This window comes from Scyliorhinus torazame, chromosome 7 (genome assembly GCF_047496885.1).
Source record: "Scyliorhinus torazame isolate Kashiwa2021f chromosome 7, sScyTor2.1, whole genome shotgun sequence".
NCBI classification, from domain to species: domain Eukaryota; kingdom Metazoa; phylum Chordata; class Chondrichthyes; order Carcharhiniformes; family Scyliorhinidae; genus Scyliorhinus; species Scyliorhinus torazame.
Window position 1 is genome coordinate 71,051,063 of NC_092713.1, and position 15,153 is coordinate 71,066,215.

The 15,153-nt window shown below is 47.5% G+C and overlaps 1 protein-coding gene across 1 annotated transcript in view; it reads left to right on the top strand.

Annotated features, from left to right (window-relative positions):
- The window catches only part of LOC140426307 (ras-related protein Rab-3B-like), a 275,056-nt gene that overhangs the window by 220,965 nt on the left and 38,938 nt on the right, over positions 1-15,153 (top strand). Inside the window, exon 4 of the mRNA XM_072510893.1 lies at positions 1,885-2,009. Coding sequence (XP_072366994.1) covers positions 1,885-2,009 — 125 coding nt within the window. The remainder of the gene's footprint in view (positions 1-1,884; positions 2,010-15,153) is intronic.

Below are 15,153 nucleotides of genomic sequence, written 5' to 3' on the forward strand. Positions count from 1 at the left end.
AGATCTTACTGGGGTGGGGGCAGCGGTGAGGTTCGCTGGAGGGAGGGTGAATGGTGAAGGGGTGAATGAGGCAGCCAGGGGGGCGGGGGGGATCCAGCGGGTGCCAGGTCCCGGAGGGAGACTGTGTCCTGGCGCCCATCCCTTGCCACTCTGCCGACCCACTGAGAGCCATCGCCAATGGCCAGCGCAAACAGCAGTGATGACAGCGGGCACCCCTGCCTCGTACCCCTGTGTTAGTCAGAGCTTCCTGAGCTCATATCATTCGGTCCTGGTCAATATTTATCCCTCAACAAACATCGCTGTACCAGATTAACAAGTTTGTACCATGTGCTATTTGTGGGAGCTTGGTTTGCGCAAATTGACGTTTTCTATATTCCAACAGTGACTACTTTCCAAAAATACTGCAGGCACTTTGGGATGTCCTGTGGTCATACACAGCACAATATAATTGCAAGTCTTTCCATCAAAACATTTCTCAAAACTGAGTCACTGCCTTCAGGAAAATAAAGAGTTGAATGAAAAATAGCAATGTTTATCTCAGCATCATAACAGCAATTTTTAAGATGTAAGAAAGCTAAAAAAAGAAAAGCCCATTTGATTCACATACCCACTGCTCACTGAAGGGGAAATTCTTCAGATTTTCAGCCTGTCATGAGATTTGTTAATTTTCTACTTGGTGTTTTCTTGTTCAGTTTTTACTGTCATTAAGCTATTATCTATGCCTCTCAATCCATTCTTAATCCTCTTTGGTCCAGTGAGAGCAATTTTAGCTCAGTGAGGTTCTCACAATATGCACTTCTTCTTCTTGAGTTCTCTGCCAAAGACCCACTACCTCCTTTATGGGAAAAGCTATGAGGCAGGTCCCAAATCCACCCCAGCTAGAACAGCCGTCGAACCCCATGTAGTTGGCACCAATCTGATCCACACTGGCCATCTAGCGAACTGAGCCAACCTGCCCTTGATGAGTCGGAGTTGCATACATTTTTACATGTATCGTTGTTGCCTGGAGCTATGGGTAGTGATGGTAGATGCTCCATCACAGGGCAGACCAGGAATCTCCCCATTCTTACACTTGCCATTGATGTATGTTGGAAGGATTTACAAATTGATGGTCAACCTGTTTGGCCACGTTATTAACATACCTACCTTGGCAATCAAGTCCTAGCATGAGACTTGAATACATGGCTTCAGGCTCCAAGGCAGGGACACTGGATTGATGCTCCTTACCTGGCCATATGGTAATTTTCCACCCTCTGCAAAATCTTAAATTGTTTGGGTACAGTGAGCGGGAGACTCTAAACCGAGCTCTGAAAGGAGCTACAGATGACTCGCCATTACAGGAGCTCTTTGCATCGATCATCCTTTCATTTTTTAAACCAAATTTCAATCTAGTTGGCGCATTTCCATTACTGTCATGAGAATGAGAATGCACAAAAAAGGCTCACATGTAAAACTTACTCAAGTTGCTTCTTGAATCCATTTATGGTTCAATGTTCTTTCATGGTAACTAATTTACGGAATATAGCTAGAAGCATTTGCAGCCAATTGTTGAAATAACAAAGAAATTAGAACATAGGAACTGGGGTAGGTCACTCGACTGCTTGACCCTGCTCTCCATTCAGTTCGACGTTGCTGGCCCTTTATTTCCACACACTGGAAAAAGGAGAGTTAATATGAAATTCACAATATGAGTTCACTTGCATGTGGCACTTCAAAATGTGAAACAAATTGTTCCTCTGTGGAAGTGAAAATGATAATGCATATGTGGCTGTACTTACAGGAACGTTTCTTCCTCAACTACACATTAGAGGAAGAAAAGGCAATCTGTGTTCTTGGAGATTATCTGGGAAATTCACTGCTAATTTCTATCACTTATTTAAACAGGGCAACCCAAATCAAAACCTACTCATGGGACAATGCACAAGTGATCCTCGTGGGAAATAAATGTGATATGGAGGACGAGCGTGTAATTCCTGCTGAAAAGGGAAGGCATCTAGCTGAGCAGCTAGGTAGGTGCTCACTATTTTCCCTATTCGTAATTTTATGATTCAATGATGTTGATGTTTCCAATTCATTTTTTAAAAATCTGATAGTTTAAGCAGATATGTGTTCTAGAAGGATGTGGTAAGAAGGTAGTTGGCATTTTATTGGTGTTTTAATATGTTATGTGTTAGACATAATTAAAATATTTAATTAAGGTTGGGAAGAATTGGATGCAGTTGGTTGGAAATCTTTCACCTCTGGGACCTGAGCTCAGATTGATGAGATGAAATTTGCTCTCTGATGACTTGCGGAATACAAAGTGCAATGAGTGCAGAGTCCTAACAAGTGTCAACACACAATTTTGTGAGCAAATGACTGCGTGTTCAGGATGTATTTGCAACAATTTGCGAAGTGAAATCATGGAGATGTGCGGTGTGAGAAACGAGGACCATCACACTGACACATTAGAAGTGTTTATGTTGTTGGCTAAGTGTACAAATAGGGTATTTGCTAATGCCGGGTGCCAAAAATACAGTTATTTCACTTCCCACATTCAGGAACCATAGATAATGTTCAGAGAGTCAAGGCACCAGTCTGCCCTTTGAACTATAAAGTAAAATCTCCCTGCTATTCTAAATATTTCACTCAAACAGGGCGGCATGGTGGTGCAGTAGTTAGCACTGCTGCCTCACGCTACCGAGGATCCGGGTTCGATCCCGGACCCCGGGTCACTGTCCTTGTGGAATTCGCACACTCTCCCCGTGTCTGCATGGGTTTCACCCCCCACAACCCAAAGATGTGCAGGGTAGGTCGATTGGCCACGCTAAAGAGCCCCTTAATTGGGGGGAAAAAAAATTGGGTACTCTAAATATTTCACTCAAACAAACAAGTGTTGGTAATAACCATTTTGCAAGGAGTTGCCACAGGCTTTATTATCGATTGAATTACTGAGGAGCTACGAAGTGAACATGAAAATTTTTAAGAAGAAAGTGAAAATTAGATTTTTTTAAAGAATATCAGTAAGACTGTTGTCATGTGAGAGTGCCTTTAAGAAATGGCTGTTTAAGCAATGTACCTTTAAAAAATGCAGTGATGTCAAGAGTGTGGGTGGAGCTGGGCTTTAGATCAGCCATTTTGCAGTTTTTTTAGTTTCAGTTTGAAAAGAGCTTGGAGAGTGTCTGTGTTTGCAGCGAGCCCCCAATTGTTATGGGCGAGGCACTTTCAGAACCCCAAAATGTATCATGGAGTTCAACCAACCTTCCCCTTTAATGTATTTGTTGCTTTTCCTAGCACACGGCTTGTTCTCCAGGTGTGATACAGCAATTATGGGCAAATGGTTTTTAAACACAAAACAATGTTTATTCTATGAATTCAACTTAACCCGTTTAAATAAACATTGGATCTCTTAACACCCCCTTACTTCAAAGATAACCCCGAAAATATTACAACACTAAATAATCCTTCAGTTATTCCTTTCAACATCCAAGAGAGACTTAACACCTTTAAACAGAAACACATCAGGTTAAAGGCTTTACTATTATGAGTTTAAATCACCCAAATGATCCAGAGATAGTCTTTCATGGCAGAGATCACAGCAGATCCAGCTCACTGCAAACACAGACTCTCCCGAGCTCTTTTCAAACTGAAACTAAAAAACTGCAAAATGGCTGATATAAAGCCCAGCTTCACCCACACTATGACATCACTACATTTCTTAAAGATATATTGCTTAAACATCCATTTCTTAAAGGCACTCTCACATGACACTGTCCTAGATACTATCGAAGGTCACTAAATAATTCTCACTCACAGAGTATTTCAATCTTTCATATTCTGAAGACAAAATACACTTCAAGGCTTGATTCAATAATTACCTTGAAAATACTTTACTATACTGGTTACACTTCAAAAAATGCATAGGGAAGGTTTATGCACTAACGATGAATTTTCAACAATAAAAAAACTGCAGAACACAAAGTCATCAAGTAACGTAGTGCCTTGAATCTTTATAAAGTTCAAAATCGGTCCAGCATCTTAATTCTGAGAATTATTATCTATGAATATTGTTACGACACCTGGGCAAGTCCGCATTGAATTCCAGCCCCACTCATGCCAGAGTCACAGCACAAGTGAATTAACCATTAATTCTTACCTGAAATACCCAAAGTCTTTGGCCCTTGGCATGCTCAATAATTACAGTCACCAGGTTTGTAAGCTTAAACACAATTACTGTCTATTCACAACAAGGACTATCATGGAAAATGTAATAAGTACAACTGGTTAACTGTCACCTAACCCCTGACTCCTACTTTAATGTTATACATAGTTTTGCCTGCATGAATGTCATTTTTGTACTTGGGTTGACAATATTTTTACTGCTCCTATATTCAACTCTTTTCAACGTACTGCTTTGCACTCTAGAAATGGAGGATGAACATATGCAAGAGGCTAGGTTGATGGCTCTGAGAGTAAGGCACAATCAAAGCTATTTCCCCGTATCTAGACACTCGGACTGTAAAGTTTACAGACCAAGAAGGTCTTATTTAGGCACTGCAACAGAATACAAGCTGGAAAAAGTGGAAGAGCGAGCTGCGATTTGCCAGACCACAACTGATAGCCCACAGCTTTCAATAAATAAAAGTTGACTCATCAAATAAAGTCACTCCAGGCCTGCCTTTTCTTAATCTTTATAATCTTTATTAGTGTCACAAGTAGGCTTTCATTAACACCGCAATGAAGTTACTGTGAAAATCCCCTAGTCGGGCCAGCACGGTGGCTCAGAGGTTAGCACTGCTGCCTACGGCGCTGAGGACCCGGGTTCAATCCCGGTCCCAGGTGTGCAGTTTGCACATTCTCCGTGTCTGCGTGGGTTTCAACCCCACAACCCAAAGATGTGCAGGGTAGGTGGATTGGCCACACTAAATTGACCCTTAATTGGAACAAAGAATTTGGTACTCTAAATTTAAAAAAAAAGAAGAAAATCTCCTCGTCACCACACTCTGACACCTGGTCGGGTACAATGAGGGAGAATTCAGAATATGTGAAAAGGTATTAAAACTGCACGTGAGACATCAAAGAGTGTCTCTTTGAGTTTCTCTCCCCATGGCAACCTGATTATATGGGCGTATCCCCTAGCAAGAATTTATGATGAGTTCACCAAGTGAACATTCTGTTTCACATTAAGTTAAAGGTGAGGGGAAACAGCACCTATCCTGTCACGCTCCATCAGAATCTTGTTTGAATAAGATCACCTCTCGTTCTTCTAATCTCCAAAGAGTATCGGCCCAACCCGCTCAACCTTTCCTCCTAAGACGACCGTTTCATCCCAGGAATCTGTCTAGTGAACTTCACTGAGGCGTACACAATACTCCAGGAGAGGTCTCACCACAATTTCCTGCACAGTTGAAGCAAGGTTTCACTACTTTTATAATCTATCCCCCTTACAATAAAGGCCAAAATTCAATTTGTCTTAATTATTAGGTGTACCTGCATGGCATGCTAACCTTTCGTGACTCGTGCACAAGGACACCCCGATCCTTCTGTACTACAGCATTCTAAAGTCTTCCTCATTTTAAGTAATATTCCGTTTTTCTATTATTCCATCTGAAGTAGACAACCTCACCTTTTCCCACATTATTTTCCACCTGCTAATCACTCACCTATTCACTTACCCTATCAGAATCCCTTTTGCACACCCTTTGGCCCAGATTTTTACAGAGTCATGGAGGTTCCATGAACCTTCCAAAATGGCAGGCATGGCCTTGATCTGGAAGTCCCACCCTCAAAGTACAGGCTACCAAGAACATACAGAAAACAGCATCTGTGAAACACCTTGGATTTGAAAATTAATATCCAGGCCTGGGTTGACAAGTGGCAAGTTACATTCACGCCAAACAAGTGCCAGGCAATGACCATCTCCTACAAGAGAGGATCTAACCACCACCCCTTGACATTCAATGGCATTACCATCATTGAATCCCCACAATCAACATCCTGGGGTTACCATTGATCAGAAACTGAACTGGACTAGCCACATTAATACTGTGGCTACGGGGCAGGTCAAGGACTAGGAATCCTACTGCGAGTAACTCATCTCCTGACACCCAAAGCCTGTCCATCATCTACAAGGCACAAGTCAGGAGTGTAATGGAATACTCTCCACTTGCCTGGATGAGCGCAGTGCCAACAACACTCAAGAAGCTTGACACCATCCAGGATAAAGCAGCCCGCTTGATCACTCCCCCTTCCACAAACATTCAAATACTCCACCACCGAAGAACAGTGGCAGCTGTGTGTACCATCTACAAGATGCACTGCAGTAACTCACCTAGGTTCCTTAGATAGCATCTTCCAAACCCATGACCACTACCATCCAGAATGACAAGAGCAGCAGATACCTGGGAACCCCACCACCTGGAGATTCCCCTCCAAGTAATTCACCACCCTGACTTGGAAATATAATGACGCTTCTTCACTATCGCTGGGACAATATCCTGGAACTCCCTCCTGAACTGCACAGTGGGTGTACCTACACCTCAAGGACTACAGCGGTTTAAGAAGGCAACACACCATCACCTTCTGAAGGGCAACTAGAGATGGGCAATAAATGCTGGCCTAACCAGCGATCCCCACATCCCGTAAATGAATTTATTAAAAATCTTCCAGCCCCACTCACGTACCAGCCACTCAGGCTTACTTTTTCTCAGATTCAAATTCCCAAATGCTGGCTGCCAATAACAACTGTGTGCATCAGAGCTACAATTCATATCTGGCAACACGGACTAGGTCTCCCCGTGATTCCATACTCACTGCACCTGAGCAGAGCCAAGAGCTGCAGCAGAGCAGATCGGGTCTGCGCTCGGCTGACAATAGTGATTGACGTCTCAATTGTGGGTGAGTGGGTTTCCAATGTGTGTCTGTACCTGATTGGCTCTGAGAGACATTAGAGAGCCGGCATTTGGGGACCCTTGGCCTTTGGGGGTCCTGTGCCATGGCATGGTGCGTTTCATTGTAAATATGCCCCTGGCAACTACTGGTACCCCTTTTGCAACCTGTTTATTACATCCTCAAAGAATTCTAATAAATTTGTCAAACACAATTTCCTTTTCACAAAATGTGTTGACCCTGCCTAATTATTTTATCATTTTCTAAATATCCTACTTCTACTTTTAGTATTGGATTCCAATATTTTCCCAATTCCAGATATTAGGCTAAGCTGCCTCTAGATTCCTGTTTTCTATCTCCTTCCGTTTTTGAACAGAGTTCTAGGGAATTATGGAAGATTACAATGCATCCATGTTCTCTGCAATCTCTTTTCTTTTTTTTTAAATAATCGTTTTATTGGACTTCCGGTGGCGACTATGATGGAGTAGGTCGCACATTTGGTGGCTCCCGTTTCGGTCGGACTTTTGGACCTTTTCCCCTGACCTCTTTGCGCTTTTGAGCGCAGAACTGGAAAGCAATAGCACTCAGGCACAGGACCCATACAGAATTGTATGGACCGAAGAAGCCGGAGGGACCGTAAGCAGCAGAAGAAGTGGTCGAGTAAGGTCACAGTGGAGGCTGTGAGAGAGACCAGCATGGCTGGTGTTCAGAGCAAGGCGCCGACAGCCCAGCCCACAATGGAGCAGCTGCTGCAGACTATGCAGGAGGGCTTTTTGGCTTTGAAACCTGACAACTTGGAGCCGCTTCAGAAGTCGATTGATTGGATAGTAAAAAGGCTGGATGATCAGGCTGAGAAGCTCCAGCAGTTGGAGAAGTCAGCGAAGGAGCAGGCTGACTTTCAAACGGGGGCGGATGTGGAAATTCGGAGGCTGAGGGACCAGCAAAAAGTGCTTCTGGAAAGGCTGGAGGACCTGGACAACAGATCTCGCCTGCAGAACGTGAGAATCGTGGGCCTCCCAGAGGGGGCAGAGGGGCTAGATGCTGCTGCAGTATGTTTCAGATGTTGCTGGGGAACGAGGTGTTCCTGCGCCCGCCGGTGGTGGACGGGGCACACCGAGTGCAGGTGAGGCAGACGCGACAAGGGGGCCCCCCACGAGCGATGGTGGTACACTTTCACAGGTACCTGGACAAGGAACAAGTGCTGCAATGGGCAAAGAGCACACAAAGCTGTATTTGGGACAATACCACCCTCCGTGTGTACCAGGATTTGAGCGCTGAGGTGGCCAAGAGGATGGGAGGCTACAGGCAGGTGAAGGAGATGCTGTATAAAAACAATGGGAAATTCGGGCTGCTTTTTCCGGTGCGACTGTGGGTCACGTATAAGGGTCAGCACCACTATTTTGAGGAACCCGAAGAGGCGCTTGTATAGAGTGTTTGTTTAGGTAGGGCTGATCTGGTGAAGTGGTGTGGACGGGTCGGGGTGACTGGGAGCAATGGGTGGGAGACGTGATGGTGCCGAGGCTGGGAGCCCCAGGCTAGCTGAGTGCAGCTAGTCAACGAGAGCCAAGGTGGGGGGTGTCCATACAGTTAGATTAGAACAGGGGTTAGGTGATAGGAGGGTGTTGCTAAGGGGGGGGGGGGGGGAGATAGTAGGGTGTTGCTAGGGGGGGGTTCTGCTGACGGGGATGGAACTGGGCATGGTAACAGTGAAGAGGTCATTGGTGGAGCCGGCCAGGGGGCGGGCCAGAGGAAGCGCGACACATGGCTGGGGGGCTGGCCAAGGAAAGGGGATGGCTAATCGGCAAAGGGGGGGGGAGGTGAAGTGCCCCCTAATCAGGCTGATCACCTGGAACGTTAGAGGGTTAAACAGGCCAGTGAAGAGGGCGCGTGTGTTTGCGCATCTGCGGGTTCTGAGGGCGGACATAGTCTTGATGCAGGAGACGCACCTGAACGTGGCAGAACAGGTTAGGTTAAGGAAGGGCTGGGTCAGTCAGGTCTTCCATTCGGGGCATGATTCTAAGACGAGGGGGGTTGCGATTCTGATTAATAAAAGGATACAATTTGAGGCGGAGGGCATAGTCGTGGATGGGGGTGGCAGGTTTGTTATGGTGAGGGGTAAGCTCGAAGGGGTGAGAGTAGTCCTAGTCAGTGTGTATGCCCCTAATTGGGACGTGGATTTTATTAGGAGGATGCTCGGGAATATGCCCGACTTGGATTCGCGTAAGTTGATCATGGGCGAGGACTTTAATACAGTCCTCGACCCGAGCCTGGACTGGTCATGCTCAAGAACGGGCAGGTTGCCAGCGATGGCAAAGGAACTGAGAGGGTTCATGGAGCAAATGGGGGGAGCAGATCCGTGGAGACTTAGCCAGCCGACGGCGAGGGAGTTCTCGTACTACTCCCACGTCCACAAGGTGTATTTCCAAATTGACTACTTTGTTGTGAGTAGGGACCTGCTGGCCGGAATGGTGGGGGCAGAATATTCGGCAATTGCCATATCGGACCATGTTCCGCACTGGGTAGACCTGCAGTTTTGTAAGGACAGCTATCAGCGCCCACCATGGAGGCTGGAAGTTGGACTACTTTCAGAATTACCTGCAGGTGAACGATACTGCAGAAGTCTCGGCAGCGGTGCTCTGGGAGGCACTGAAGGCAGTGGTGAGAGGGGAGCTGATTTCAATCCGGGCGTACAGGGACAGGACAGATAGGGCAGAGACGGACCGACTGATTAAGGAAATTCTACGGATGGACAGGAGTTATGCGGAATCCCCGAGGCCAGTTACTCAGGAAACGACAGAGGTTGCAGGCCGAATTTGGGGTGCTGACTACAGGCAAGGCTGTAGAGCAGCTTAGAAAGGTAAAAAGCGCGATTTATGAGAATGGGGAGAAGGCCAGTAGAATGCTTGCGCAGCAACTGAGGAAGAGGGAAGCGGCTAGGGAAATAGGGAAGGTAGTGGATGGGGAAGCTAATCTAGTGGGTGATCCAGCAGGGCTGAACAAGGTCTTTAGGGACTTTTATCGGAAGCTGTACACTTCGGAACCACCCAGGGGACCGGGGGGGATGAGGCGATTCTTGGACGGACTGACCTTCCCAAGAGTGGGGAGGGTGTTCGTGGACGGACTGGGGGCCCTGGTCAGTATCGAAGAGGTGTTGAGGAGCCTGAAGGTCATGCAGTTGGGTAAAGCCCCGGGGCCCAACGGGTATCCGGTGGAGTTTTACAAAAAATTTGCCGGGATAGTGGGGCCGGTGCTGGTCAGGGTCTTTAACGAGGCAAGAGACAGAGGGAGTTTACCCCCGACGATGTCGCAGGCCACCATCTCGCTCATTCTGAAACGGGATAAGGACCCGGAGGCCTGTGGGTCATACAGGCCGATCTCTTTGATTAACGTAGACGCCAAGTTACTGGCCAAGATTTTGGCGACCAGTATTGAGGACTGTGTACCGGATGTAATTGTGGAGGATCAAACCGGGTTTGTAAAGGGGAGGCAGCTGGTGGCCAACCTGCTCAACGTGATTATGAGGCCCCCGGAGAGTAGGGAGGTAGAGATAGTCGTAGCCATGGATGCTGAAAAGGCTTTTGACCGGGTCGAGAGGGACTATCTGTGGGAGGTACTACGACGGTTCAGGTTCGGGGCGGGGGGGTTCATCGACTGGGTTAGGCTATTGTATCAGGCCCCGGAGGCGAGTGTCAGGACGAACAGGACGACATCGGACTACTTTAGACTGCACCGTGCGACAAGACAGGGCTGCCCCCTCTCCCCACTGCTGTTTGCGCTGGCCATAGAGCCGCTGGCAATTGCACTGAGAGCTTCTCGGGGCTGGAAAGGGCTGGTCCAGGGGGAGTGGAACATAGAGTCTCGTTATATGTGGATGATCTGTTATATGTATCAGACCCAATGGTGGGGATGGACGGTATTATGGCAACCCTGAGGGAATTTGGCTGGTTCTCCGGATACAAACTGAACATGGCTAAGAGCGAGTTGTTTGTAATTCAGGCACGGGGGCAGGAGAGTAGGCTGAAGGGGTTGCCATTCAGGCAAGTGGGGGAGAGATCCCAATATTTGGGGATTCAGGTGGCACGGGACTGGGGCAGGTTGCATAAGCTCAACCTGTCCCGACTGGTGGAATGAGTGAGGGAGGAGGTCCGGAGGTGGGATGCGCTCCCGCTATCATTTGGTGGGGAGGGTGCAGACTGTTAAGATGACGATTCTCCCGCGGTTCTTGTTTGTTTTTCAGTGTCTCCCCATCTTTATCCCGCGGTCCTTATTTAAGATGCTGAATAAAATTATTCTGGGATTTGTATGGGCAGGGAAGTCCCCGCGGGTGAAGAGGGTGATGCTTCAAAGGAACAGAGGAGAAGGGGCGCTGGCATTGCCGAACTTCAGCAACTATTACTGGGCTGCCAACATAGCGATGATAAGGAAATGGATGGTGGGTGCGGGGTCGGTTTCGGAGCGGGAGGAAGCTGCTTCATGCAGGGGCACTAGCTTAGCAGCCCTGGTCACGGCGCTTCTGCCGCTTTCGCCAGCACGGTACTCCACCAGCCCGATAGTGGTGGCGGCACTTCGGATTTGGGGCCAGTGGAGGAGGCATGTAGGGGAGGTAAGAGCATCGGTGTGGACCCCAATCTGCGGCAACCACCGATTTGCCCCGGGGAACCTGGACGGGGGGTATCGACTGTGGAGGAGGGCGGGGATTGTGAGGATGGGGGATCTGTTCCTGGAAGGGAGCTTTCCGAGCATGAGGGCTCTGGAGCAGAAGTTTGGGCTGATGGGAGGGAACGACTTTAGATACTTATAGGTGCAGAATTTTGTACGCAGACTGCTGCCACCTTTCCCACGTCTCCCGCCGAAGGGGAGGCAGGACAGGGTAGTTTCTAGGGGAGAGATGGGAGAGGGTAGAGTTTCAGACGTCTACAAGGAGCTAATGAGAGCTGAGGATACGCAGACCAAGGGCCTGAATCTTAAGTGGGAGGAGGAGCTCGGGGGGGGTGGGGGGGTGGGGGGAGAGCTGGAGGACGGTATTTGGGCAGAAGCCCTGAGCAGAGTAAATGCGACCACAACATGCACCAGGCTCAGCCTGATCCAGTTTAAGGTCGTGCACCAGGCCAACATGACGGTGGCCCGGATGAGCAGATTCTTCGGGCTGGAGGACAAGTGTGCTAGATGCGCCGGAGGGCCGGCTAACCATGTACACATGTTCTGGTCGTGCCTTAAACTCGGAAGGTATTGGCAGGGATTCGCAGATGTCATGTCCCGGGTGTTGAAAACTGGGGTGGTAATGAGCCCGGAGGTAGCAATCTTTGGGGTTTTGGAGGACCTGGGAGTCCGGAAGAAAGAGAGGCCGATGTTCTGGCCTTTGCTTCCCTGGTAGCCCGGCGCCGAATACTGTTAGCATGGAGGGACTCAAAGCCCCCGAGGGCTGAGGTATGGCTATTGGACATGGCGAGCTTTCTTGGCCTAGAGAAAGTCAAGTTCGCCTTGAGAGGTTCGCTACTAGGGTTCGCCCGAAGGTGGCAGCCATTTATTGACTTCTTCGCAGAGGAGTAAGCGTCAGCAGGGGGGAGGGGGGTGGTGGCTAGGGTAGCGTAGGGGGATGTTGAGGCAGGTCACTGTGTGAACAGAGCCGTGGTTTGCAGTATGTTTCATGTGTAATTTGTGTCTTGACTTCTTTTTTTGTTTGTACTGTACAATGTCATTGTTTCTAACTAATTTAGTGGAATTCTTTGAGGACATTACCAGTGCGGTAGATAATGGGGAGCCAGTGGATGTGGTATATCTGGATTTCCAGAAAGCCTTTGACGAGGTGCCACACAAAAGGTTGCTGCATAAGATAAAGATGCATGGCATTAAGGGGAAAGTAGTAGCATGGCTAGAGGATTGGTTAATTATTAGAAAGCAAAGAGTGGGGATTAATGGGTGTTTCTCGGGTTGGCAATCAGTAGCTAGTGGTGTCCCTCGGGGATCAGTGTTGGGCCCACAATTGTTCACAATTTACATAGATGATTTGGAGTTGGGGGACCAAGGGCAATGTGTCCAAGTTTGCAGACGACACTAAGGTGAGTGGTAAAGCAAAAAGTGCAGAGGATACTGGAAGTCTGCAGAGGGATTTGTTTAGGCTAAGTGGATGGGCTAGGGTCTGGCAGATAGAATACAATGTTGACAAATGTGAGGTTATCCATTTTGGTAGGAATAACAGCAAAAGGGATTAATATTTAAATGATAAAATATTAAAACATGCTGCTGTGCAGAGAGACCTGGGTGTGCTAGTGCATGAGTTGCAAAAAGTTGGTTTACAGGTGCAACAGGTGATTAAGAAGGCAAATGGAATTTTGTCCTTCATTGCTAGAGGGGTGGAGTTTAAGACTAGGGAGGTTATGCTGCAATTGTATAAGGTGTTAGTGAGGCCACACCTGGAGTATTGTGTTCAGTTTTGGTCTCCTTACTTGAGAAAGGACGTATTGGCACTGGAGTGTGTGCAGAGGAGATACACTAGGTTAATCCCAGAGCTGAAGGGGTTGGATTACGAGGGGAGGTTGAGTAGACTGGGACTGGACTCGTTGGAATTTAGAAGGATGAGGGGGATCTTATAGAAACATATAAAATTATGAAGGGAATAGATAGGATAGATGTGGGCAGGTTGTTTCCACTGGTGGGTGAAAGCAGAACTAGAGGGCATAGCCTCAAAATAAGGGAAGTAGATTCAGGACTGAGTTTAGGAGGAACTTCTTCACCCAAAGGGTTGTGAATCTATGGAATTCCTTTCCCAGTGAAGCAGTTGAGGCTCCTTCATTAAATGTTTTTAAGATAAAGATAGATAGTATTTTGAAGAATAAAGGGATTAAGGGTTATGGTGTTCGGGCCGGAAAGTGGAGCTGAGTCCACAAAAGATCAGCCATGATCTCATTGAATGGTGGAGCAGGCTCGAGGGGCCAGATGGCCTACTCCTGCTCCTAGTTCGTATAGGCCTAAAATACCTCAATAAAATTGTTTGTTTAGAAAAAAAATAATCGTTTATTGAGGTATTTTCTTTGGCATTTTAACAGCACAGAATCAACAATATAAATAACAAGAGAAGTATATACATAGTAAAAAATTCCACCACCCTCTCCCGCAGGTCTTGCCATTACTTACCCCCCTAACCTACGCTAGTCTACCCCCCCCCCACCCCGCGCTTTCTGCTGACGATTAGTTCTCTGATAGAAAGTCGACGAATGGTTGCCACCTCTGGGCGAACCCCTCTCATGGCAAACTTAATTTTCCCCAGGCAGAGGAAGCCTGCCATGTCCGAAAGCTAGGTCTCCGATTTTCGGGGGCTTTGAGTCCCTCCACGCCAGCAATATACGCCTTCGGGCTACCAGGGAAGCAAAGGCCAGAATGTCTGCCTCTTTCTCCTCCTGGAGAAAGAGGCAGCCATTAGTTTTTTTTTTTTAATCGAATCATAGAATCCCTACAGTGCAGAAAGAGACTATTTAGCCCATCGAGTCTGCACAGGCCCTTGGAAAGAGCACCCTATTTAAGCCCATGCCTCCACCCTATCCCCATAAATCTACCTAATCTTTTGGACACTCAAGGGACAATTTGGCATGGTCAATCCACCTAACCTGCACATCTTTGGGATGTGGGAAGAAACCGGAACACCTGGAGGAAACCCACGCAGACAGTCACACGTGAAAGTGTTTTTATTCATATTAGAGATCAGAACATGTGGTGCAGTGTGAAGGTAATAAAAAGCTGCACTGGTGGAATTCTGAGGCTGTACAGTCGGAGTCATTTAATGCAGGGTTTTTCAAACTATGGGTCATGACTCGTGAGTGGGTTGCAGGCGGGAGCCAGTAGGGTCGCAGAGCGATCGGTTGCAAAGTTCCCGATCACAGGAGAAGCACCCAATGGCTATGACTGGCTCTAGTTGAGAATGCCTGCCGCAACCAGCCTTTAAATACGAACAATGGAGTCTTCCCACCAGAAGTGGCAGCAGAGAACAGGCCACGCGCCCAGCACGTACACTGACTTATAATGCACCCAGTACGTCCATGCTTTGGGTGCAAAATCACGGAGGAGAGATTCCTCCAATTTGTAGTTGCCAGCAAGCAACAGGGCTGTGATGAACTGAAGATGGATCGATTTATAATGAGGAAGAGAGGGCCAGGATCTGACAACTGAATATGTTGGAGAGACTGCTCAGGAGTCCACGGCAGGGCAAGCAGTGCTGGTGTGAGCTGTATACAGAGCTCCAGAGCCTCTTGTGAACAATCCATTAAGAAGAAACTCAAATCATGAACAAAG